Source organism: Callospermophilus lateralis, chromosome 10 (assembly GCF_048772815.1).
Source record: "Callospermophilus lateralis isolate mCalLat2 chromosome 10, mCalLat2.hap1, whole genome shotgun sequence".
In the NCBI taxonomy this organism is placed as follows: domain Eukaryota; kingdom Metazoa; phylum Chordata; class Mammalia; order Rodentia; family Sciuridae; genus Callospermophilus; species Callospermophilus lateralis.
The window spans coordinates 127,162,933-127,189,991 of NC_135314.1; the positions used below are offsets into that span (position 1 = coordinate 127,162,933).

A 27,059-nucleotide genomic window follows, 5' to 3' on the forward strand; every position below is an offset into this window, starting at 1 on the left:
AATTACTAAAATAAATCTGCATTCTTTTCTAATCCATCATTTAGTGTTCTGGGCCTACTGCTATCAAATCTCTTCTTCATGCATAAAACAAATTGCAAGAGAAAAGGGAAAAACAAATATACGAGTAGTACCATATCTCAGATAACAGTGTGAGGTACTCTGCCTAGATTATTTGAATTAATAAAAAACCAGAAAGAACAGAAGGATGCAATTTCACATATTAATAAACTGTAATATGTGAAAGTCACACATAAGTCTGTAGTTAATCATTATTATGTTTGTCAAAGAATAGACAGAAAAATTAAAAAACTCTGGTTGGTTTAAAATATAATTTCACCTTTGATATTAGAATTTTAAGATAAGGCAGACATTTATTATTGTAATAACTGAGAACAACTCACGTCCCCTGTCCTTGAGGCAGATTAAGCACTTCATAAGCATCATCTATTGACATCATGGGTGGCTTCTTTTCTACTTCCTTCTTCCAGGCATCAAGTGTATCTTTTAGAAGCTTGACCTTAGAGACAGAGGATTAAAGTTTATATTGACTAATGTAAAACTATTACCAAATATAACTTTTAAGTTATAACATACGTGATATAAATCATCATTTTTAGGTTGTCCAATCAATAGCTTTCTTAAATACAAATAACTAAAAACTATCTTCTTACCATTGTAACATTTACGTAGCAATATATTCGTTTCAAGGCTATTTCCTCTGTTTTTAAGTGATTTTTAAATCTCTGCCAATTTGTGCTTTTACCCTTAATGTTTAAAGAAACATTAAGAAAATATGGAAAACTCTGAAATACGAAAGTAGTACACTGCAGTATGCTTCTCAAGATGATCTAACAATCACAGGTATGCTGGCATTCGAACAAATGTAAAGGATAGCACACTCAAAGGAGCTGCTATTGAGTGGGAAGAAATGCACTAATATTTACTGCACACTGTATGCCAAAGAGCTAGGTGCTTTACAGACTACAGAAAATTCGATTCTTATATAAAATTTCAAGCATACACCATGAGATTCTGAGAGATAGATGCATGTGTCCTAGTTAATAAATGGTGGAATTGGATTCAAACGCAGGTCTGACTAAAAAGCGCTTACGTTTTGTACCATTTCGTTTTGAATCCTGAACAAGTTCCAGAGTCTAAAGCACCATGAACAGGCAGTGACTTGAGGTACAAAAATGGCAATTGATCTGAAATCTTTTAATAATAATGGTAATAATAATGATATAATTTCTGCTATAGTAATAGAACAACATGTCATCCAGGCCTACTTTATTCTAGGCTCCCCAAAGATTTACAAGGGCTCAGGTTAATGGGGTTCCAAGGACACCATGGATGGGCAGATAACACCTACTGCTATACAAATAATCAGGTCACATTTACCGTCATTTATGTGTGCCAAGAATTTTGCTTAATGAATTCTCAATCTTCACAACCATCATCAGAGACAACTGTTACAATTACTATTATTGCCATTTTATTTTTTATTTTTATTTTTTTGTACTGAGGATGGAACATGGGGATGCATTACCACTGACCTATATCCCCAGTTCTTTTTATTTTTTTAGACAGGGTCTTGCTAAGTTGCTAAGGCTGGCCTTGAACTTGGAATCCTCCTGTCTCAGCCTCCCGAGTCACTAGCACTATAGGCATATGCCACTGTGCCCAGCTATTACTGCCATTTTGAAAATGAGACCTGAAGCTTGGAGAAATAAGGTAATGTTTTCAACAGAGCTTTTAATGGCCAAGCTGAACTCTGACTCCAATACCCAGGAGCTTGATCAATCTGCTAGAAAGGTAAGCTTCCGCCAAACTATTATAGCATTATTGTGTTATACACATGGAGTTTGTTCTGTCTTTGTTATACTGGTTCAAAATCCTAAAGTTCTTAATACTCCCTCAAAATATTACCTTTTGGTTTGAGATTTGTCCAAATATGTTAAACACACTCAAAGTTATTCTGTTAATATTAAGTCAGTTATCCTGACTTAGTATTGAGTCAATTAATATTAATATCCTTTTTTATCACAGGTGAAACAACTACTCAGAAGTGTTAGGAGGTTGTTTGTGTGGTTTCAGAAAGCACACACTGAACTTACCGGGTCTTTAATTGGCCAATCTGGAAATCGGAGTGTATCACAAAGTTGTTTGAGGTAATAAATATTACAAAATAGTTCATTTTCTAGCTGTGGATAGTTGATAACTGGGATGGGACAATATTGATAAAGTGCTCTTGTATTACTCTGAAGACGAGGTGTGAAATCAGCAAGATGGGCAGCAATCTTCTCTATCATGAGGCGCCTACAATCATAGAAACCTCCATTCAATCATTCTGATAAAATTATCAAACTTTAAAGAGAAGCTTAAGATAGGTCAGCATAAAAGATACTTACATGGATCTTCTCTAGAATAACTCAATTACTGGCCTAATATTATAGCCTCAAAGTAAGTTAAGGTATTCTAATCTTATTGTGTAAAAATACTCAATAGAAATAAAATTATCTTCTTATTTACCTATAAATATCAGCAATATGCTCAGTCCTGTTAAAAAAAATCAGTCACTACAAGGTCAAATAGCATGGTGTCTGCATGCACGAGGGTTTAGAAAGGAAAGGCAAGCTTACCATCATTCCAAAGAAGCTCATTACATAGTATTTATGTTAATTAACTTCCTACAAGTTAATAGGATAAGTAGAAAATTGATTTGATCAATGTATAGAGAGATTCATCTTTAGATGGGGACTCAGCCAATCTCAGAAGAAAAATATTACACAAAAAAATATTACACAAACAAAACTGTGCTGCTACTTTATTCATATTCATATAATATGTATTTTTCCCAGTGGAAAATATGAATGCTATACAGAATACATTAAAACTAGTGGCCACTATGAGACAAGCCGATAGGTCACTCTACCCCAGGAGTTCAATAATTACCAGCAGGTGGCATGGAGTATGAAGCTAGCTTGAGAGGTGTGAGTAACTCAGATCACATGCCATCTAAGGAAAGAGCACTAAGGGCTTCTCCACAAACAAGCAGTCTTGACCCTGGACCTATGAACTGTCAAGTCCTTCCTGGACAGAGCCTAGTTAGTCACTGCCAACTAATTTTGTGCCTTTCCATTTTCTGCATTTCCACAGGCTTCTCCTATGGCATTCCATTACTTAGCAATGCAAGCCCCTCAATAAAGGTCAAAACGTGCTGGGTATCTTTGGTCTGATCCATTCTATGTGGGCATAGTTTATAATCAGTGGAATACAATCCTATTTCCAAGCATCCAAGAGATATGTTTTGATTTTATTGCTAATTATTCCTACATATATATTATCAGTTTGCTGCCTAATATCTTACAAGCTATATCAATTGATTGAAGAAGCATTAGTGGTAGGAGGCCATACTCTTACATAAAGCTCTATTAAGGTAACAGTAGTTTTGTCAAATCATGTCAGAACAAAAAGCTTAAGGCCTTGTCAAAACCTATCACTTGATTTGGCACCAACAATTAACTGTTGTTTTATGTTAGCAAACTAGTGAAACATTTCTTTCAACAGGAGTCAAACCAGATGACCAGCAGCAAAGATTCTGAGTACAAAATATAACTGATTATTTACCTCATTTCACTGCTCCAGATTGCTTCTGGTGTATCAAATTCTCCTAGAAAAGTCTCGGAAAATTTTTCAGGTTCATAATTTTCTAAGTAACAAACCATTGCTTCAGGTAGGATGTGCCCAAGTATACTTCTCTGAAAAATATCTTGTCCTTTTGTCTTTAAAACAAAACAAAATGTAGTCAGAAACACTGAAGTTCTCTTTCAATTTTCTGATAACGAATATGATTAATGAGCACTGTAGGAAAAAACACACTGCAACAAAATGCTTTTCTGCTTTAGCAAAATGTGAAGTTGAACATGTGGGGCAAACTGACTTGGCATGAGCTCCAAGGTAAAATGGAGAAGCCCCCAACTTGCTGCAGTCTTAACCTTCTCAACATCAGCTGCCAATGCTGTTCAGGACAGCATGTGACCCTGTGGAACAGTAGTGAACAAGGAAGGTCCCCTGAAGACTGACATGAGGTATTTTGCATAACATTGTTGGCTACAGTTCCTGTGTATCTGTTGCTTCTGTTTTCAAAAACAAGTTCAGAAGATCTTAAAGATTTTAAAGAGGTCATCTCATGAAATGTGAGTAGAAATTCTCCATCAAACTCCTAGTCAAACTAATTATAATTAACTGTGTTGACAAGTTCATATCTTCAGACTGGCCAAATGGAGTCAGGCTAATGATCCTAATTATTATAACTAAAAAATTTATACTCTTATTTACCTGATGGAAAGAAAATTCTAAAACTATAAGTTTTCTTTTTTATCTCCTTCTAGGCAAATTTAAGATGTTTTACTTCTCCAGGATAGAACAGATGGGGGAATACACTTAAACATGGCTTTACAACTTAGTACAAAGATAAATTAGGCAACAAAAATCTTCATGTTTTTGTTAATAAAAGAAATTCACTATCTGTTAAACTTTTGTGTGAAAATCTGCTCATTCTGTTTTTTTTTTATATATATTTGTTTTTAAATTGTAGTTGGATACAATATCTTTATTTTTCTTATTTTTATGTGTTTCTAGAGATCGAACCCCGGACCATGCACAGGCTAAGTGAGCACTCTACCTCTGAACCACAACCCCAACCCCGGCCCCATTCTGTTCTCTATTATCTGGTAATTTCTGCATTCAGAATTTTGCTATAAATACTATTCTGCTGTAATTATTCAAAATACTTAGGTGAAACTGTATGTATAATTTCTCATACAATATTTGAAGATTACACATGTACTACTGCACAGAAATAAAGGAAAAAGAGAGAATACCCCAAATGCCTAATACCATGTTAAGGTAGTGTCATTACAGACAATTTTTATAAAACCTGTTTTATATTTTCATTTTTTTTTATTTACACAAAGCTATGGGAATTATACTGCCATGAGCATCACTTTATATTATTAGACAAATGGATTAATTTTTAGGGCTTCAATGGCTATTCTATAAATCCTACAGTTTGGTTAGTACCTACTGTCAAAGTGTTGTAACAGTCTTGATTAGTCTCCTAAACAAACATTTGAGAACATGTGAAAAATTGAGAAACTTCAAAAAGAAAGTAAGTGCTTCTTCTACCTTGGGATCTGAACAAAAAGAATCTTAGCCAACTATATGAGATTGAAGTATTTAGTGAAATATTTATAAAAATCATTAATCTAAATCTTAAAGAGAACAACTTACATTCACAGAGGTATCAGTATATAATTCCTAGCTGCAATTTCAATATAAGTCCAAAAGGCTTATGTTTTCAAAAAGCTTAAAAAAGTTTAGCTTAGTTTCTGTCTGCAAGGTACCACAAAGAATGTACAAGGATGAATAAAATAAGCCTTCCCTCAAGTACTTGTAGTACCCTAAGAAGCAGAATATTCAGGAAACTATGGAGCTTACTTGAGTATTAAGTATTCAGAGGCTAAATTGGCTTACCTCCTCTGATTTGAAAGCCTGTTTGGTATGTGTGTATTTCAAAAACCTAGAAAGAAAAATAAATCACTTGTCACATATAGGAGCTGATTTGGTTTTAGTGATCTTGGGTTTCTAAAGATTTGATCTTTTATAGGTTAAAAATAGTCAGAAAGACAATTCATAAATCCATATTCCCAAATTATTCAATTTCTGATTAAGAACTTAAATGTGCTAGAAAGACTTTTAAAGTGTGGTCACATTAAGGATATGTAACAATATGAATATTACTGAGTATTTGTAAGAAAGCAAAATGTAAAACTGCATGTATAATATGAATGTAGTTAATTAAATATATATTAAAATACTAGATGACAAAATTCTTATATTAGATGTGGTAAAGTGGTACAATTCTGACTAATTTTCCCCCATCCTACTTTCCAAATTTTAGTGTAGCTATGTAGTTTTATGATAAAAAATTGAAGCAATGATAAGTAATGATAACATTCAATACATAAATCTGCCTATGGTTAGTTCAGATAATGTTTAACATAAGTTATCTTTAAAGTTCTTACCGAGCAACAGGAAGCACATTGGAACCAGTGTACATCATGATAAAGAAAAACACTCCACTCAGATAAAGACGAGGTAACTGTGGGTTATCTTGCATGATATGGTACAACAAAATAGCAACCTTCTCAACAAGGATAGGGTCAAACGTCAGCAGTAACTGAAGACAGGAATAAAATGTTCTGGTTAATAAGTTATAAAAAAATTGCAATATCATTATTCATTTTACACACACACACTAACTTGAGGTTTATTGTTTCTTACGTAAGTTATAAAAATTCATGCAATTCAGTAAGCTTATCTACCAGACTCAAGTCAGATTTGAAAAATGATTTATTCTAGCCAGGTACTATGGTGCACAACTGTAATCCCAATGGCTCGGGAGGCTGAGACCCTAAGCAACTTAGCAAGACCCTATCTCTAAGTAAAATATAAAAAAGGGCTGGGGATGTAGCTCAGTGATTAAGCACCTTTGGGTTCAATCCCTGGTTAAAATAAATAATACACGCGCAGCGTGCGTGCACACACACGCATGCATACACACACACACATATACACACTAAAACATTTAGTGGAGATAGCAAAATATTAATTGAAAGTTGATCAAATCATATTCAGAAAAATCCCTAATATGCCTATAGCTAGTTTTGTCATAATTTTACAAGTAAAATCGCTTCCTGTTTGAGAATGTTCCTAAATAGATTTTTTTCTGTTAATGATAAAAGAAAAAGGAAAAAACAAACCAAAATAAATTAACTACATGTTTAGTTTTGGCTCAATTGAGTTAATGTGAAGAATCCTCTGAATGCTACTTAAGAACTCAAGAAACAGAGTACTGAACACCTATTGATGAAATGGCACTACAAAGTAGATTTAGGAGTGGTGCTAAAGGCAAGAGGCTAAAACAAGTACCAGAAGCAGCACACAGTACTACTTCTACAAGTACTGAAAGATGTGACCTCTAGAAATCTGAACTAGAAATACTGAAGGAAATATGATATCACTATCATGAATCTGGGCTAACTCTAAAACCACACAGAATAAACAGCTGATAAAAAATTGTAAAAATTTTATCTCTGAAACTTAATAAAAGTGGTACTTCTATTTTCTTTAAATAGTTGCTTCCAAATAATCTCCAATTTGGGGTCAAATTCTACCAGAAGGAAAAAAAAAAAGAGAAACAATGAAGAAGTACTAGATTCAAATTACAGGTACAAAGTTCTTCATTCTCGGATGTGAGAAGAGCTGTGTTTTTTTTTTTTTTATTTTAAAGAGAGAGTGGGGGCGGGGAGAGAGGGGGGGGGAGGGAGAATTTTTCAATATTTATTTTCTAGTTTTCGGCGGACACAACATCTTTGTTTGTATGTGGTGCTGAGGATCAAACCCGGGCCGCATGCACACCAGGCGAGCGCGCTACCGCTTGAGCCACATCCCCAGCCCAGAAGAACTGTTTTTTAAGTAAACAATATAAATTTTTGGTGTGTTTGGTGTCTTATCTATTTAGTAAAGTATTTAAGTATTTCATACTATGACATACTTTACAAAGAAAAAAATTAAGAAAGTATCACATAGAATTTTCTCTAGTAGAGTTCAATATTTGATGTTATGGAAATTATCAAACAAAGCTCAGAGTATTTCATGTTGTCAATACCAGAAAACTCACTGCATCTTAGAACACTCTAAAAATTTGAAAGCTGTACTATATGGTCAAACTGGTGACAATTCTTGAAGTCAAATGAAGTACAGAAATCCCTTTCCAAATGTAAATACTGTTTCTGAAAACTACTACAGCTACCTGTGTTTTAGCAAGACTACAGTATGTGAGAATATAGAAAATTAAGGGGGAAAAAAACTCCAGAGAAACAATTTTTAAACTCAGTATTAAAAATATAGAAGGCATATGCTATTAAAAGCTAGAAATGTAAATAATTCTTCTATCATTTTGTTCATAAGGTGCTAAAAGTTTCTGGTTAATGAAAACATACACTTCTCCATCTAACCCCAAGCTTCATGTTATAGTGCTATATTTCTTAAAAGCTTTTCAGTCATTCCCTCCTGGCCTTAAATTTAATGCTATTTGCATTTACTTTATTCTTTTCAGTCTCAAGACTCTTGGAAACATGTTTGGGAGATGCTAATTTTCTGAGTATGACATTTTATCTACATGTTGAGAAGGACCTATACAGAAAACAAGTCCCTCCAACATACAGTCACATAGTCCTGTGGGCGAGATGGTAGTGGTTTAAAGAAATAATTACAGTGCTCTTTCATATGAAGGTCTTAACAGAAATGTCCACATAGAAAAGCATACAAATTTTTAAATGTTAGTATGCTTAAATAACAACAGTTAGAAGGAAAAAAAAAACTGTATTCTTGTACATGACTTTTTCAGTATCAGTGATTAACACAGGCACTTAATAGTAATACATGAATATAAGAATATATACATTGAGTCATTATCTTTTCCACACTAATATACAAATGGTACAAATTACTAGCAATGCTCTTAAATCAAACCATGAGTAGTTAAGGTCTAAAAAATTAGATTTGACAAAAATAATTAATATATAGGAGGGAAATGACTATCTATGAAATCTGTGGGACCTGATTTGTCTAATACTAATTTGGGTTTAGGTAACTTAATTTGAAAAGATTAGAAGAATGCAGAAGAAGAAAAAGAAAAATATCTTTAGTAAATCCTATATAATTCCAACTCAATTCTTTGAATCATCAGTTGCTACACACAAAAACATGTAACTGAGAACAATCAAAATCTGAGGCATATCCATGTCTTTCTGTGGCAGGAGCCAGCAGTTAATATCAAACTGCACTACAAACTATAAAGCACCTTTTAGTTATCAGAATGAAACAGACTATAATAAAGATGAGGATGCATAATAAAATTAAATAAGAGAAAATAATTCTTAAAATACTGTTCCTAGTTCAATAACAAAAAAGGAACTCACCTGAATAATATGGGGAAGGCAAGTGCTATCTGATAGTAGTCTTTTCACCCTGGGTAAAGGCCGAATAATGGCATTATCTTGATCCCTAGAAAATATTTTCTATGGTTAACATTTAATATATTTATTAAAATTTGTATGTTCAGAGCGTTCTACTAGGCATGAAGCAAGTTACCTTACTTTTTTGTTAATGAAGACTAAGCTCTCATACAGCTGGGAACATGATTAGATATTTTGGTTTAAATCTATTTGGCTGCTTAATATGACTTCATATCCTTCCATAAGATTTCCTTGAAAAACAGTACCCTAGAAGAGCCAAAGACTCTTATTTATTATTTAATTGATTAAACTTTGTGTTGTCCAACACATTGTCAGTGGATAGACCCCCCAGAGGGCATATCAAACTTTTGTCACATAAATCTAAATTTTAATTTAACTATAGTCAGTATTTTTCAGATACAGACTTAATTTTAATGCCATATTACTTCTACATACTGGTTGTATGGTTTTGAGTCTAGTCTAATTTTTAAAGAGAACTAGAACCATGAATACCTTGAGCGTCATAAAATATGTGACATTTTTTCAGTAATTTCCATCACAAGGTAGTGTAGTAATAAAAGGATGTATATGCAAGCATTTTATACAGACTGAAAAGTTCTGTGCAAGAGTTATGATTGCCATAGGAAAATACATCCTTACCTTCACTAGTCAAGTAGAACGAGGTGTGGGCCTAGAAACACTGCTACACCAGGAATGGTGACATGACAGATAAGGGGACTACAGTATATCTATTTCAAAATACTCATACCTAATTCACATAAAAATTATTAGGCTGGTAGGTCTCAGTTTTTATTTGAAATTTCCCACAGAAGGTTGCTTTTCAGTTACTTAACCAATAATTTTCAAAGTATTTATTCTTTTATATCTGTTTCAAAAAGTTCTAAAGGCCAAAGCAGCACTCCCCAGGCCACAAACAGGACACCTATGTTTTAAATAGCCAGGGTAATCCCATGATGTTACTGAAGAAGTATCCATACCAATGAGAAAAACAAGATATCTCTGGGTGCCCTGTACATCATGAAAATATTAATTATATTTTACCTGCTTGGAAAATATCCACACATTGTGATCAACATGTTCAATATGAGGGTAGCAAGATCAGTTTCATTCAGAACAGCCTGTCCACTGGCTAACAGACACCACTTAAGCTGGGGTATTGCTTGAAGTGGTCGCCATCCATCCATGCCTTGAGCCCAGCATCTGGTTTTTGCATTTAACATTCCTTTGGTCCACAATTCCTGCATCTTAATTGATTAAAGGCATCATTATTACAGACAGACAAAATAAAATGAAAAATTTGCCAATATTAATCATAATAAATACATATGAAAGTGGAAGACACTATAAAATAGCAATACACTATCATTGAAATATACTGTGAAATAAACATCCAAGTTGAATATTTAAAAAAAAAAGATTTTGTTGATAAGCTTTTAGGAATCCAAGTTGGCTAATAATAGGAAAAAAACCCCAAACATTTAGTTGGTCAATTGCAGGATACTAGAAAGAGTAAAAATGACCAATGTTGTAAGAGAAAAAGGCATGGCCTCCAGAAAACCATCTTTGGCCAATTTCCCACTGAGCCAGAAAGGCTGAGGATGGGAGATCAAGATCAAATATTGCAGATGCAAAGTGAAACTACCATTAGTTCTTGAACCGAATAGGCAATGTTCAATATTCAATGTTAAGAACACATATTAAAACTTACTTGTCCATACCACTGATAATAGTTGACAAATTATTTAGAAATTGGTGCTAGGAATGCAGAATGCTTGCTTATCATGTGGCAAGATTCAAAATACAGTATCAAGAAGAAAAAAAAAAAGGAAAGAAATACAATAGACATTAGAGAGCAACTGTTACATAGAAATTCATTAAAAACCTGAGTGTTACCTTCCTAACAATAGTTTTTAAAAAAGACTTGAAGACACAATTGTGTATGCATGTGAGCTTCTCCAAAAGTGCAAGCCATCTACTCCTTCCCATATAAATGGGATACAGGGCCCTTAGAGCTGACAACAATATTATACATCTCTGTGTGCTAAGCAAGAGGGCAAAAGAAAGGCGGAGACCTTCACAAAAAGCTTCTCTAAAACACGTACCTCATGAAATCCATAGGGGCCACTCCTTTCTTTATCTGCATTGCCAAAATACCATTCCTTTTCACTCTCTCTCTTCATGTCTGGAGCAGCTTCAATTACATTGCTCTAAATTTTAAAAAGATTTCAGTTATTTTGCAACACAGAAATCTAAGGGGGCAACACATCATAAAACAAAATTTGGGGGTTTATTTCCCATTTGGAACTCAATTCAAAAGTTTAAGTAACATTATTTTAATATTTAAGAATTAAGTACCTAACCAAATAACCGAAAAAAGCTACTTCCTTACTAATATGCATCTGAAATAAATGTTTTCCTAAATCCATTTAACAATCTATATTAAATTCAAAATATCTACACTTCCTATGTTTATTAATAAGTTTTCAGGATACTAAAGTTTTAGTAGCATTCTGCAAGTGGTTAAATAAATAAATACCATTAAAACACAATGCTCAAATTATTACAGGTTATTTTGAGGAAAAAACTCACTCTGACAAGAGTTTCAATAAGCATCTGAGATCAAAGAGTTGAAATGCTAACAAAGGTTTAGTGGTTTTAAATATTTAGTTTCAATCCATTACCTGCACTACTGTTAAAATGAATTAAGTCTGAACTAAACCTGCCTTCATACATTAATTTAGGTTTGTCTTAAACATTTCTCAATACATACTGAATAGCAATCTAACTTGATGCATAAACATACTGCAGTCCACTCTTATGAAAAATAACTATCTCAATCACAACTTTAGTCAACCATAGCTAAACAAATGTTCAAACATGCTCATATATGACAGATGCAAACTGTAATCAACTGAGCTGTTTCTGTACCCAACTTCCATTTTCTGTATGTTACTTCCTTTTCCCTGGCTATAAATATAACCTGCCCATCTGGTGGTACAGAGCATCTTGAATCATTTTTGGTTTAGACTAGAGCTCAATTCTAGAATCACATGTAAAGCCAATTAAAATCTGCAAAACTAGACTGACATTTTCCCTTTTAACACTACAGATAATTCTTATAATTTTCTCTTTCAGTGTTTGATGAGGATAGAATGTTATTTTATGGGATTATTTTTATTGAATTATAATTATATATAATTATGGAATTCATTATGCCATATTCACACAAGCACAAATTGATCAATCTCATTCTCTAGTATCTCCCTTTCTCTCAACTCCCTCCCGATTCCCTTGCTCTGCTCCAGTGCCCCACCTATTATTATTTAAATGATGCATTATAACTGTATATAAAAGTGATGGTATATTCATACATGAACATATCATAATTTAGTAGATTTTGTTCTCTAGGACTTCCACACATCCTCCTTCCTTCTCTCCCTTTTCTATCTCCATATATAATCTATTAGTTTCCCTTCTATTGTTGTGAGATCCTTTTTTTACTCCTTTTCTTTTTCTTCTAGCTTCCACATATGAGAGAAAACACTGATGTTCTCTAGTTCCATCCATTTAACAGCAGATACCATGACTTCATTCTTTCTAATGGCTGACAAAAACTACATTGTGTATATATACCACATTTTATCCATTCATCTGTTGATGGGTACCTGGGCTGGTTTCATAACTTGGCTATTATAAATTGCGCTGCTATAAATATTGATATGCCTATATTATTACAGTATGCTGATTTTAGTTCTTTAGGATAAATACAAAGGAATGGGATAGCTGGGTCATACAGTGGTTCCATTCCTATTCTTTTGAAAAATCTTCATACTGTTTTCAAAGTGGCTGTACTAATTTGTAGTCTCATCAACAATACATGAGTTAACTTCCCCCCCACTTTCCTGCCAGAAGTTTCATGTAGTTAGTGTATTTTAGTACAACATGGTTTTAAAATACCCTCTTAACTTTCAGTTTCCAGTTAGATTCACATAGAGAAGTAAAGCAACATGGTTAAGAGGACAGAATTCTGGGATCTGTCATTCATAACCTTTGGCAATGTACTCAAGTTTCTCTGTCCCTTAGTTTCCTCACTGTAAAATGGGAAAATGATGGTAACAACATATTAAAGCTATTGGAGATTTAAAGTGTAAATGTATTACATGTACTAGAATAGGTCCTGAATAGAATAGCATATATAAGCATTATAATTTTTGCCTATTCACACCTGGTAACAGAAAAAGTCCATATTCTAAATATTCATCAGAAGTTTTCATCACAAAACAAAATCCAAATCCAAAAATCCCAACTCTAACATTTCCTTACACCAAAAAATTAAAACTAAAAAACAATAACAAAAACAAAACAAAACAAAACACAAATCAAAACTTGAAGAAAGGAAGGAAGGAAGGAAGGAAGAAAAGAAAAGAAATCAAATATGCTAAGTATAGATGCCTTTTTTTTTTTTTTTTTTGGTATTAGGGATTGAACTCAGAGACACTCAGCCACTGAGCCACATCCCAAGCCCTGTTTTGTATTTTATTTAGAGACAGGGTCTCACCGAGTTGCTTAGCACCTCACTTTTGCTGAGGCTGGCTCTAAACTTGTAATCCTCCTGCCTCAGCTTCCCGAACCACTGGAATTATAGACGCGCACGACTGCATCCAGTCAAATCCCTTTTATAAACTAGATATCAAAAAAACCATTTAGTAGATCAGAAGTTTTATTCTCTTGGTTGGATTACAATAAGGCCTCAAGTTTCCTTAAGGCAAAGCATGCAGAGAAAGCATTTGACAAAAAACAGCATCCATTCATTTTAAAAAATATATTTTTAGTTATTGATGTACATTTATTTATTTGTTTATTTATATGTGATGCTGAGGATTGAACCAAGTGTCTCACACATGCTAGGCAAATGCTCTGCCACTGAGCCACAACCTCATTCATACTTAAAACACAAGAAAAACTAGGGACAGAAGGAATATACTTCAACATTGTAAAAGCTATATATGACAAACCCAAGGCCAAAATCATTCTAAATGCAGAAACACTGAAATCATTCAGTCTAATTCAGGACATTCAACATAGTCCTTGAAACTCTAGTTAGAGCTATTAGGTAAAAGAAAGAAATTACAGGGATACTAATAGGAAACAAAGAGCTCAAACTATCTCTCTTTGTCAACGACATGATCCTATATTTAGAAGACTGCAAATACTCCACCAAAAAATTTCTGGAACTCATAAATGAATACAGCAAAGTAGCAGGCTACAAAATTAATCCTATAAATCAACTACATTCCTATACATCCATAATGAATCAGCTGAAGGAGAAATTAGAGAAACTATCCCATTCACAATAGATTTAGAAAAACAAAAAATACTTGGGAATCAATATAAGAAAAGAGATGAAAGATCTCTACAATGAAAACTACAGAACACTAAAGAAAGAAACTGAAGACCTTAGAAAATGGAAAGATCTCCCATGTTCTTGGATAGGCAGAATTAATATTGTCAATATAGCCAAATTACCAAAAGCCCTACAGAGAGTGAATCCAATTCCTATTAAAATTCCAATGTGATTCTTCAACAAAATAGAAAACGCAGTCATGAAATCCATTTGGAAAAATAAGAGGCCAAAGCAATCTTTAAGCAAGAAAAGCGAAACAGGAGGCATCACAATACCAGATCTTAAAATATTTTATGGAGCTATAATAACAACAGCAGCATGGTACTGGCACCAAAACAGACATGTAGACCAAAGGAATCAAATAGAAGACACAGAGACAAACACACATAAATACAGTTATCTTGTACTAAATGAAGTCATCAAAAACACACTTTGGAGAAAAAAGAGCCTCTTCAATGAATGGTGCTGGGAAAACTGGAAATTCACATGTAACAGAATGAAATTGATCCTATCTTGCACCCTGCGAAAAACTCAGCTCAAAGCAGATCAAAGATCTAGGTATTATACTAGAAATGCTGCACCTACTAGTAGAAAATTGTAGGCTCAACACTCCATCATGTCAGCTTAGGAATCGACTTCTCAACAAGACTCCTAAAGCACAAGAATTAAAATAAAAATCAATAATAAATGGGATAGCATCAAACTAAAAAGGTTCACTGAAAAGGAAACCACCAAGAATGTTAAAAGAGGACCTACAGAACTGGAGAACATCTTTGCTATCTGCACCTCAGAAAAGGTGCTAATTTCTAGGAAACACAAAGAACTGAAAAAGCGTTAACACCAAAAAAACAAATAACCAACAATAAATGGGGCAAAGGAACTAAACACAGAAAAAAAAAATAATACAAACAGCCAACAAATAAATGAAAGAATGTTCAACATCTTTAATAATTAAAGAAATGAAAATTAAAACTACACTGAGATCTCACCTCACTCAAACCAGCAATCAAGAACACAAGTAACAATAAATGTTGACAAGGATATGCAAAAAAGGGTACACTCATACATTGTTGGTATGCAATTAGTGCAACCACTCTGAAAAGCAGTATGGAGAGTCCTCAAAAAACTAGGAGTAGGACTATCATTTGATGCAGTTATTCTACTCCTCTCTACGTATTTGAAGGATTTAAAATCAGCATAATGCAGTGACTCAGTCACATCAATGTTTATAGAAGCACAATTCATAATACCTAAGTTACCAACCTAGATGCCCAACAACAGATGAAGGGAAAAGAAACTTAGGTATATATAGACAAAGGAATATTACTCAGCCATAAAGAATGGCTTTTATGACATTTGCTGGTAAATTGATCTGGAGACTATCACGCTAAGTGAAATAAGTCAATCCCAAAAAAACCAAAGGTTGAATGTTTTCTCTGATATGTGGATCACAAATAAGCAGGGAGAGGGGAAGAACAGAATAAGGGGCATGAAGGAAAGGGAGCGGGGATAGGAATAGGAAAGACAGTGGAATGAATAGGACGTAAACTTCCTATTTCTCAACATTTTGTACATCTATAAGACTGGGATCCTAATTAGAATAAGACATATTCCATGCTTGTATAAATATATCAGATTCTACTGGCATGTATAACTATAAAGAACACATAAAAAAGAGATTTGCTTTAAAAAAATTTTTTTTTCACTGTTTGTTGATGTTAAAATTTCTAGTCACATATTTGATGAATTCAGTTTAAAGCCTAAAGGTCACACTTTCTCAAAATAAGCCATATTAGAGATCAGTTACTTTAAAAGACAAAAGATACTGGAAAAATAAAACTGGATCATTTTTGTCCATTTCTGATTGTTGTTATAGTGATTTCACTTTTTTGATGTGAATGAATCTACTAGATATTAATACTATCAGAATTATTGGAGAAATACTTTGTTAACCATTATGTATTCACATGTATTTAGACTTCCATGATTCTTTTGTCCCTAAAATTATATTCAAAGAATGCTTAGCTTTAAAAACCTAAACAAGCATACATACTTGGAGTGGTACTGTAGCTCGGCTCACATGGAGATGTGCTAGAGTAAGCAAGTCCACAAGGATTCTAATTCCATTTGAATCCATGAGATCCTTAACATTTTTCTGGAAAACATTTTTATATAATTTACAACCTTTCTGTTAAATAGGTGCTATCTAAGATTCTCAAAAAAGAGGATATTTGAAGTTTCTTTGAAAATGATTGACATGCAACAGATATTACTTAGTAGTTTTAGGACTGTCTTCAGAGAACAGGATTTCAATAGATTTAAGGGGCAATACTATATATTATAAAGAGATCACAGCAAAAAATTCTACTAAAATATGTTCTGAGCAAAAATATATATATATATATATCCCTCACAAAAATAACATGAACAAATCACTATCCTGTCAAGGTCTTTTTGTTAATAAACAGATTATTCTATAATCAGAAATAAATCTGCTCTATTAAAAATCTTTCACAATTTTAGTTTTTTGAAAAATAAAAACTGATAATTTCTTAGAAGTAAGGAAGAAACTATAAATTGAAATTCTTAATTATATTTTCTTTTAAAACATTTGTATTACTAAAAGTGGTATTTGTTAACATAAATATCACAATAAAAGTGAGAATAAAACATGCAAGATGGTATTAGTATCAAATTTTAAGACACAAAAATGTGCATAAACTTATTTCATCACCATGTAATTGGGAATTAATGTTGTATACTGCAATTATAATTTTTTTTTTTTTTTTAATTTTGAGATAGGATGTCACTAAGTTGCTTAGGGCCTCACTAAGTTGCTGAGGCTTGCCTTGAACTCACAATCCTACTGCCTCAAAGTCCTGATCTGCTGGGATTACAGGAATGTGCCACCACACCTAGCTACAATTATCAATTTTTTTCATGTGAGAAACCAGCATGAATCTACTAAAATATCTTTAAAAAAAAAAAAAAAAGGACTAAAATGATTCTCCAGTTTACATCTTCAAATTAATCTTCATCATCAAAATATATATTGATAAATTCAATGTCCCATTTTATGTCAGGTATTTATTTACTTGAAATCTAATCTTAAAGTAAAATTGGTTAATGATGTTTCTTTCCTTACTCTCCACTCAGAATTTTATTATTATTTTATTTTGCTCCTGCAATATTAGGGTAAATTTTCAGGGAATTGGTAAAAACTTTTCCCTCCAGAAGTTTAGTTTTCTTAACTCAAAAGAAAATAAGAACAGAACCATCTCTGGATAATTAACTCAACTGTGAGAGTTTATCTTTACATAACCATATGACTTGGAAAGGACAGTATATATATGCAAAAATACTGTACCTTGTTAAGGATCAACTTGTTTAGAAAGAGGATCAATCTATCTCGTTCAAGTTTATCTGTGCACTATTGAAATAAATGAAAATTCAGTCAGGAGTAAATAGAAACACAAATTAAAACGTTATTACCACTTTACAAAACCAATTGACAATTCATAAGAAATATCTTTTAAAAAAGGAAAATACTCATAGAAGCCTGTCTGATCTTATAGCCTTTATAATTATAATAACTTATCTAATTTTCCTAGAAAAGAAGTTAACTATATACTTGAATTAAAATTTCTAAAGAATTGGTAAATAATGTTACATATAAATGTCATCATCATGAATATAAACAAGGAGGAAAAATGTACTGGCTTAAATACAAACGGTATGCCAGAAGTCACTGGAATGAAGGGTGGATTGGAATTCAAGAGTGAAATTGAGTGTAACAGAAAACAGTAAAGATTTCTGTCCTAATTATGCCCTTCTTGTTGAGTGACCTTATTCAGATTCAGTTTTCTAACATACAGAGCAGGATTCACAGTTACACAATTATAATAAGCATAGATGATTATTTTTAAAAATTGGTAAAATAATCCTCTCTAAAGCAGTTCACTGAAATTTAAACTGTTAAATTAAGAGGAATACAAACACAAATGAAGGTATGTACCACACGTAACATGAATGAATGGATTAATCTGTTCTACCATGTTCGAATGTTGAATGACAAATTGTATAAAATTATAAAACGAAAAAAGGGCTAATTCAAGCTCCCTTTTCTAATTATTACTGCAAGGTTCTAAAATTTTCATTTTCATACTTTTAAATTAAAAGATTGGCAAATAGATTGCTAAAGTTCTTCAAAAGCACAACTTAAAAAATAAAAATAGCCTGGCATGGACAAGTATTAATCTGGTCAAATTACTATTCAACCAAGTTAGATTTAAACAAGTTAACGTATAACTCATGCAGAAAGTCCCAGTGATTCAGTCTCCTTAAATGTTATCCTTACCCTCTCTAACATTCCAATGATGTATCTTGTGTCTGTAAAAGGTCCTATTTCTTCATGACATCTGCCATAAACAATAGCAAGGGCTTGTAAACATAAACACTTCATGTTTACTTTTGGAGTTAGAAGAAAGCGATGATAGAGCTCATTGAAAAATTCATACCTAGGTAAGAATAAATGGTCAATAATAGAAATAATCATGAAACCAACAGTGAAAACAAATATAAAAGGATGTGAAGTATAGCTCACGATCTCTTAATTGATCCACTTTCTTCATTCTCATCTTCCTCCAATAGTAATCTCAGATAATAGTCTCCTATTTTGATTTCCTCTGCCAGGCACTCATATTTAACCTTTATTTAATAAAAACAAATTATATCACTTTAATTTACAATAGATATTTGACAATTTCCACACAACTGTTTCTTATATTCTTTCTGTTCAGAGCTTATCTGAACTCAAACACCAGGCAATTCAATATTAACAACATGACTTACTATTTCAGTTAAATGTTGAGTTGGAATTACACACCACATCAACTTTATATGTTGAAAATGTAATTTTAATAGATAATTCTTCATCTTATATAGAAGCACAATAAAATATGCCACATTCTGAAGAAAATCCAGAAGCTATGAGAGTAAGATGAGGAAAATTTAGACGGGCTACTCCACCCATTACCTTAAATTGCAAGAGACAAAAGATTCTGACCTGAAGATTAACATTTACATATTTTTCGCTGTCTATAAATTTTTATGTCATAAAAATAAGAAATCAGGAATTAGATATGGAGAGATGTGGAAAAGAACATTTTTGTGAGGTGAAAAATTGTATCAATGAAGATAAATTTACTAATAACAAAAGAAAGAATAAAAGGAGCTCCCACAGCAAATACTAGGGAGTGAAAGCAATACAGAAACTGAAGATGTGATGCTTCCTGAAGGAAGAAACCTTTTTTATGACATTTATGCAAGCTGGTTGCTCTTACGGCTATAAGGAAGACTTAAATGCCTCAGCAAACTCAAATGAATCAGACTGGTGTTTTCTAATAACACACACCAAAAGCCATGTGGAAGGTTTAAAGACAGGAACCAAGAAAAAGATCAAAATTCACCTCTGAGGCAAAAATGTGGCACAACATATGAAAGTACTAAACGTCAGTCACGAATGCTTTCTTTGCTGTGAAAGTAATTTTTTCAAACATTGTGGTAATCTTAAGAATGTAAAACTTCCTGATAAAAACTGTCACAGCACTAAGGGTATTAGTGAAATCTGCTTCATTCCTTTCTGAGTTTACCATAACCAAGAAAAGAGGAGATGGTCCAGCAGGAAAGTTTGCCTAGCATGCACGGGTTACTTCAGGAATTCCCTCTTCCCCTAGTTTTACCTCTTGCTGATGTGCCAAGATTTAAAACAACATACCAAATACACTTTATATATTTCCACAGTAACCTTCTCTGTGTGACAAATAACCCAGGCAACTATTTGGAGGTGATATGCAATGGAGAAGTCCAAGACCAGGAGCTGGGGCAGCGCTACAACCCTTGGGCTCATGCTGCTTGTTTCAAGGAAAGATTTACTGGCTACTGCAAAAAACAATTCTCCCTGACCAGACTACTAAAATTCTTTTTCCAAAGCCTATTCATTTTATTATTAGTATTTTATTTATTATTTATTTTTATTAATTATTATTTGTTATTTATTATTATTTTAGGTATTTACTTATCAGTTTAACTGATGTCTAAAAATATAAACTGCATAAAATATGTGTAGAAATGTTTATCTCCATTTCACTTTCCTTCTATAAATTCAGAGCATTCAAACTACTTAAAAGCATATACTATGTGCCATGCACTGTTCTACATAGCAGAGAACAAAACAAAGTTTTCTGAAAAAGTGAAACACACATGATAGTTGGGTGACAATAGGTATGACGGACTGAAATAAAGCAACAGGATATGGAGAGAGAATGAATATGTACGTATTCTGTATAAAGGGCTACATTTTTAAAGAGTAACTAGGGAAGGTATATCAGATGGTGACTGCCAAAGAAAAAATCTGAAGGAGATAAGAAAACAAATTATAAGGTTATCTACAAAAAGAATTGTTCTATGCAGAAGGAATATCAAGTAGAAAGACCTTGAGGCAAGAACAATGATGTTTTCTGGGGAATCAGTGTAGCTTAATCAATGAGCAAGGGAGAGTAGTATGAGATCCAAGTCAGTTAGGGGCTCACAGATCTTACCTTCTCAGTCATTCCAAGAACTTAAAAGACTTTTACTGAGATAGGAAACCATAAGAGCACCAAGCAGAGAAATGATATAATCTGCTTATATTGTAACAACACAATGTTGCTATTTAGCTGCTGTTGCTATGTTGATAACAGATTACTGGGAGGCAAGGAAAGAAGCAGTGATATTGATACAATCCAACAGCAAGAACGGGTGATTCAGCTCTAAATAAATATTGATGCTTAATGAAAAGAATTTGCTGACAGACTGAATTCAGGATAGAAAAGATGATTTCAAGGCTTCTGACTAGAAAGTAAGGAATATTAATTATCTAAGATCAAAGATTACAAGAAAACCAGGCTTAAGGTAAAAACAAAAGCACAATTTTGGAGAAAAGTTCTACATGATTATTGTACATCCAATTAAGGGATGAAAGTGTGTAGTCTTGGAAAGAAGTTCCCACCAGGAGATAAAAACCAGGAAGCCATTGCAAAGAAAAAACATTGAAATTCACGAGACCATTGAGGCAATAAATACAAATGAAAAGAGATCCAAGAACTGATCTTTTGTGGTCACTTAACATTTAATGGTTAGCAAGATAAGGAGAAATGAATAAAGAAGACTGAGAAGAAGTGGGCAGTAAAAATGAACAAAATCCAGGAAAATACAGCCTGTCAAATCAAAGTAAAAAAAAAATTTCCAAGGAGGAAAGAATGAGTACATTCAAATTGTTAGATGCTTTAGAAATATGGCTGGTTTAAAATATGAAAGCCTGTGGGATGACCTGCACATTCAAACTCACATCTGTTCTAACAGTTTAAAAGTACATACAGTTGCACATCATTTAATGATGGGGATACATTCTGAGAAATGTAATATTAGGCAATTTCAACCTATATGAACACTGTAGAGCATGCTTAATACCAAGACGGCTACACTGTCACTAGGGGATACAATCTTATGGGATTACAAAGGAATACGTGGTCCAAGGATGACCAAAACATCACACAGCACATGACTATAGATATCTACATATCTATAATATAATATATATATACACATTAAACACAAAATTATCTACAACGACTATGTTTCTTGTTCTTCAGTTCCTCACATTAGAAATAGTCCAGTAAAATAAAATCACATTCAGAATCAAATTAGCACAAAAAAATTAATCAAAGTACAAGTAATAAGGTAACAGTATATTTCATCAAAGAAAGACTCTCAAGGTCCCAGAAATGGAAACAAACACACAGAGAACACATCTGGAATACCTAGTAAAAAAAATTATTAAAAATTCCTACAAGATTCTCATGTGTAAAGCTTAGTTACTCAACAGAATTATTTTTGTCTCAAGCAAAGATAAAAGTTATCCAGTATTTCCTCTATGATGTCACAGAGGGAAGGTAAAGATACAGGTTATATAACTATAAAATTTTAAAAATTCACTCAGAAGCACATATTTTATCTTTTCAGATTAATATATGGTAAAGATTGAACTTTACCTCAAATTCATGGTGGTTCCAGGATATCACATTAGCACTACCAAGCTCTCTATCAATATTAAATGTTCTCATTTCAGATTCAAGAGTATCTTTCAGTTCTTCTCGTGTTTTGAAATTCCAAATAAGGTTTGACCTGGCGTGGTCTTGACTAAACCTAGACATACATATAATCAGAAAATAAAAAGAAGCAATAAACATTAAAAAAAAAACCCTCACCATAAATAGCCCTTACTATGTCTTATAATAAGCAAGAAAACTGTAAATTATTTAGCAAGAATAAAGAAAATAAAAATCTGTGTAAAGGAAATATAGTAAAATGCTAATGGTAGAATAAATATCATTATAAATACACAGGTAGTCACTGTAAAAGTCTTTCACCTTTTCCCATTTTTGAAAGTTTCATAATAAAATATTAAGAAAAAATAAACCTAAACTATAAAACAAATCCATGTAAATTTTAAAAAAATGAACTGACATTTCAATTTCAATCTTTTGCTAATACAATTTTTTTGTTCTTTTTAGATATACATGACAATAGTTTTGAGCTAGAAAACAATTCAGATCTTCAGACATCAAATTTCAGGTTGGGCAAAAAAAATTTAACCCTTTTGGAGTGAAGTATATGGGATGAACAATATCCTATATTTGGAACTTATAGACTACCCAATATAATACCATAAAACTGCCAAGTTATGAATGGACATTTTCAAAATGTCTTCCTTAGATTTTTGGAATAAAATGGATTGGGGATGTAGCTTAGAGATACAGCACTTGCTAGCAAGTTCGAGGTCATGGGTTCAATTCTTAGTACAACAACAACAACAGGTGAAATTACAGAATAATTTATTATAATAAAGTTGGACAAAAATATGAACTGGTGATGGACACATTCCACTTCTGCTTACTATCAGTTTGCAATCCTTCTAGAAAGTCTCATTTTAATGACTTTCAAGAAAGTTCTAGGGGTACAACACAACTGAGGGATGCTGAGAAAGAAATACAAAGGATATACTATACTTGCACTATATACTTTAAATATAGTATGGAAAGATTTTACACACTGTATTTCCTTTACTAGCCAAGGTACAATCAATATTTCAGCTTCCAGAATGAGTACAAGTGGGTCACTTTTTTAAGAAAATGTTTAAATCAAATCTTTCTGTATATATGTTAGATGTTAGGGATAGGGATGGAAATGGGGAGTGGAAGGGGATTACCATGTTTGAAAGGCTAGACAAATATGAAGTCAACTAACTTAAATATTCATTTGTCAAAAGTCTCATTGTTTTCATTATCTAACCCTTCCCTCCCTCTCCCCAGTATTGGGGAATGAACTCAGTGGAGCTCTACCACTGAATGAGTCATATCCCCAGTTCTTTCTATTTTTTGAGACAGGGTCTCACTAAGTTTCTAATGCTGGCCTTGAACTTGTGATCCTCCTACCTCAAGCTCCAGAGTAGCTGGTATTACTGTCTTGCATCACCATATGTGGTCATCTATCCCTTTTAAGACTCCATTTCCAACAAAGCTTAAAGTAAGTATGCAATCATTTCTAAGCCATAATATAAGTGTCACAAGTCATCATCTCCAAGCTTTAACAAAAATTTAAGTAATTTTAGCTCTTCAGACTATCATCACTCTATGTACAAAGCCTAATTTTAAGGAAGTGACTCTAATCAAATCAATCTTAAAAGTGACACATCTTGAGCTTGACAGCATAAAAATACCTGTGGCAAAAAGCAGTTTCCAGGGGCTGGGGTTGTGGCTCAGTGGTAGAGCATTCACCTAGCACGTGTGAGGCACTAGGTTTGATTTTCAGCACCACATAAAAACAAATAAATAAAATGAAGGAGTTTGGGAGTATTATTATCCTATGAATAAATATAACTATAAGACCAGTGGGATTTCACATCATGTATAACCAGAAGAATGAGAAATTATACTCCATCTACACATGATGTATCAAAGAGCATTTTACTATCATGTATAATTAGAACAAATGTCGATGTGTCCATCTATAACTAAAAAAATATATATATTTTTAAAAAGCTGTTTCCAGAGAAGGAAAACCTGTTCTGATTCCTCTAACAGAAATATCAAGTTTAATCTATATTCAAAAATAGGCTTAAAGTTTACCTATAATAGAAAAGATCCCAATTTGCTTCTATTTTTATTCTCTGTCTTCTCTTTCGAAGGACTACTGGCTTTTGACTTATATTCTGGAAAAGAAAAAGACTATAGTACTCAACCTGAGACTAGCAAATAGGCTCAGTCAGAAGATCATCACTTTTATAAGCAATAGGAAATATTTTTATTAAATTTTGATAGAAACAAAATTAATGAAACAAATAAAATCTATAAGATGTGAATACAGGACATTAAATGACATCACATATAATAATTTACCAGCATACATTTCTATAGTGTTCCTCAAATATTTTCCAAGTAACCTAAAGTAACCATTTCAACATCAAATCTTGTAAAGTTCATATATATCACTAGTAAAATTTATAGTAATCAAAAACAGTGACTTAGTTCAAACATTTACATGCAATTAATAGAAAAATCATAAAAAATCAATAATTGAAAAAGGTTACAGGTTATTAAGCTGTTACAAGAGCCAAGAGAAGCAAGTACAAATTGAAATAGCTAAAGGAAGAAATACATATCTACATTCAGACATATATGAAATGAGAACTGAATTTAATTCATTAAACGAAGAATACCAAAGACAAATCTACATGCCAATTTAACACATTTCACACATGTAGCAGGGACTTAAACTCACCATATTGTTTTTGTCCTGAATTTAATTGTAAAAAGGAAAAAATAAAAAATTTTTAAAGAAAATAGAAAGGAGAAGGCAAGCCTAAAACTGCGAAGCTATATAAACTTATACTGTATATTTATATACAGTATAAACTTACACAGTATACTTATATACTGATGTTGTTGATATAAATCATCTTCACTTTAAGTCAGAAAAAGGCCCACCTGCTTCACTAGGCCTATGACTCAAATTTTAGCTGGAGAATTCAAATAAAGCTAAGAGCCCCTGTTCCACAGAGGCACATGTAAGGTTTGTAACTGGAAGATAAGATTTCAATGAGCCCCTGAAGTATGAATATGGACTAGAGGTTAAGAATCTCTGCTCCTAGTGGAACTGTGGATATTTCAGACGAGAATTCCAATCCTCAATATGAGAGAAACAAAAAATATGAAGCAGTACAGAGTGAAACATCAAAGTTAAAATTTTACTTAAGTGGCAAATTACATAAATAAAGCAAGAAAATGGACTATATGATATAGGAAGAATGAAATTAAATTGAGTAGTAAGTTTGAAAAAGTAAATAAATACTCTGAAACATAAAACCTGTTGGTTATATATAGAAAAATTTTCTACTAATTTTAATTCTGTGCACTACCATGAAAATTAATAAAAGGTGATTAAAGTATACAAACAAACTGAAAGTTTGGTTTTCATAACAATCTTTTCTCAAGACTTCTAATTAGAAAGAATTTTTTAATTTTCTTCCCACCTTGGGAGAAAAGGGTGGCAGTCTAGAGTAACGAAAGAAAAACCAATTCTCCAAAAACAGGGCAGACTGATAGCTTGATAGTAACAAGTTAAGCACTACAGTTAGTAAACATATCCTTAAATTGAAAATAACAAATATTAAAAAAACAATTTTATATTTTAGCCAAAGTTACTTAATTAATCCAAAACAGTTACAAATAAAATGAACATTTCATTATGATTATATAAGTAATGCAGCTCATTTCAAGACTAGCCAGTATTAATAATCTTGAAAATAGTTTTCAAATTAAAGCATAAAATTCTACTTTCTATATTTTCATGTTATTTATATGAATAAAATATTTAGAAAGATTACTGTTTCCTAAAGAAATTAATGTTAAATACCAAGGCAGAAATGATAATCTGGGACTGGGGTTGTGGCTCAGTGGCAGAGCACTTGCTTAGCATGTGTGAGGCACTGGTAATATTTGCTCAAAATTTTAGATAATACTCCATGTTTACAGTATCAACAAACCAGTAAAAATTTTTGCTATTATGGGCTGGGATGTGGCTCAAGTGGTAGCGCGCTCGCCTGGCATGCGTGCGGCCCGGGTTCGATCCTCAGCACCACATACAAAGATGTTGTGTCCGCCGAAAACTAAAAAAAATAAATATTAAAATTCTCTCTCTCTCTCAAAACAATTTTTTTTGATATTAAAAATACATTTTTTCCTTCTGAATTGTTTTTATTTTATTTTATTTTTTTAAAATTTTTATTGTTGGTTGTTCAAAACATTACATAGTTCTTGATATATCATATTTCACACTTTGATTCAAGTGGGATATAACTCCCATTTTTACCCCGTATACAGATTGCAGAATCACATCAGTTGCACATCCATTGATTTACATATTGCCATACTAGTGTCTGTTGTATTCTGCTG

General features: G+C 32.6%; 1 protein-coding gene across 1 annotated transcript in view; it reads right to left on the reverse strand.

Moving 5' to 3' along the window:
• Dnajc13 (DnaJ heat shock protein family (Hsp40) member C13) overlaps window positions 1–27,059 on the reverse strand; it is a 118,702-nt gene that overhangs the window by 41,567 nt on the left and 50,076 nt on the right. The window contains exons 21-34 of the mRNA XM_076867431.2: window positions 24,735–24,817; window positions 22,599–22,752; window positions 19,112–19,215; window positions 18,866–19,025; window positions 17,876–17,938; window positions 16,562–16,663; window positions 11,207–11,311; window positions 10,146–10,348; window positions 9,048–9,132; window positions 6,087–6,241; window positions 5,536–5,581; window positions 3,628–3,782; window positions 2,115–2,316; window positions 402–517 (exon numbers count right to left, since the gene is read on the reverse strand). Coding sequence (XP_076723546.2) covers window positions 402–517; window positions 2,115–2,316; window positions 3,628–3,782; window positions 5,536–5,581; window positions 6,087–6,241; window positions 9,048–9,132; window positions 10,146–10,348; window positions 11,207–11,311; window positions 16,562–16,663; window positions 17,876–17,938; window positions 18,866–19,025; window positions 19,112–19,215; window positions 22,599–22,752; window positions 24,735–24,817 — 1,733 coding nt within the window. The remainder of the gene's footprint in view (window positions 1–401; window positions 518–2,114; window positions 2,317–3,627; window positions 3,783–5,535; window positions 5,582–6,086; window positions 6,242–9,047; window positions 9,133–10,145; window positions 10,349–11,206; window positions 11,312–16,561; window positions 16,664–17,875; window positions 17,939–18,865; window positions 19,026–19,111; window positions 19,216–22,598; window positions 22,753–24,734; window positions 24,818–27,059) is intronic.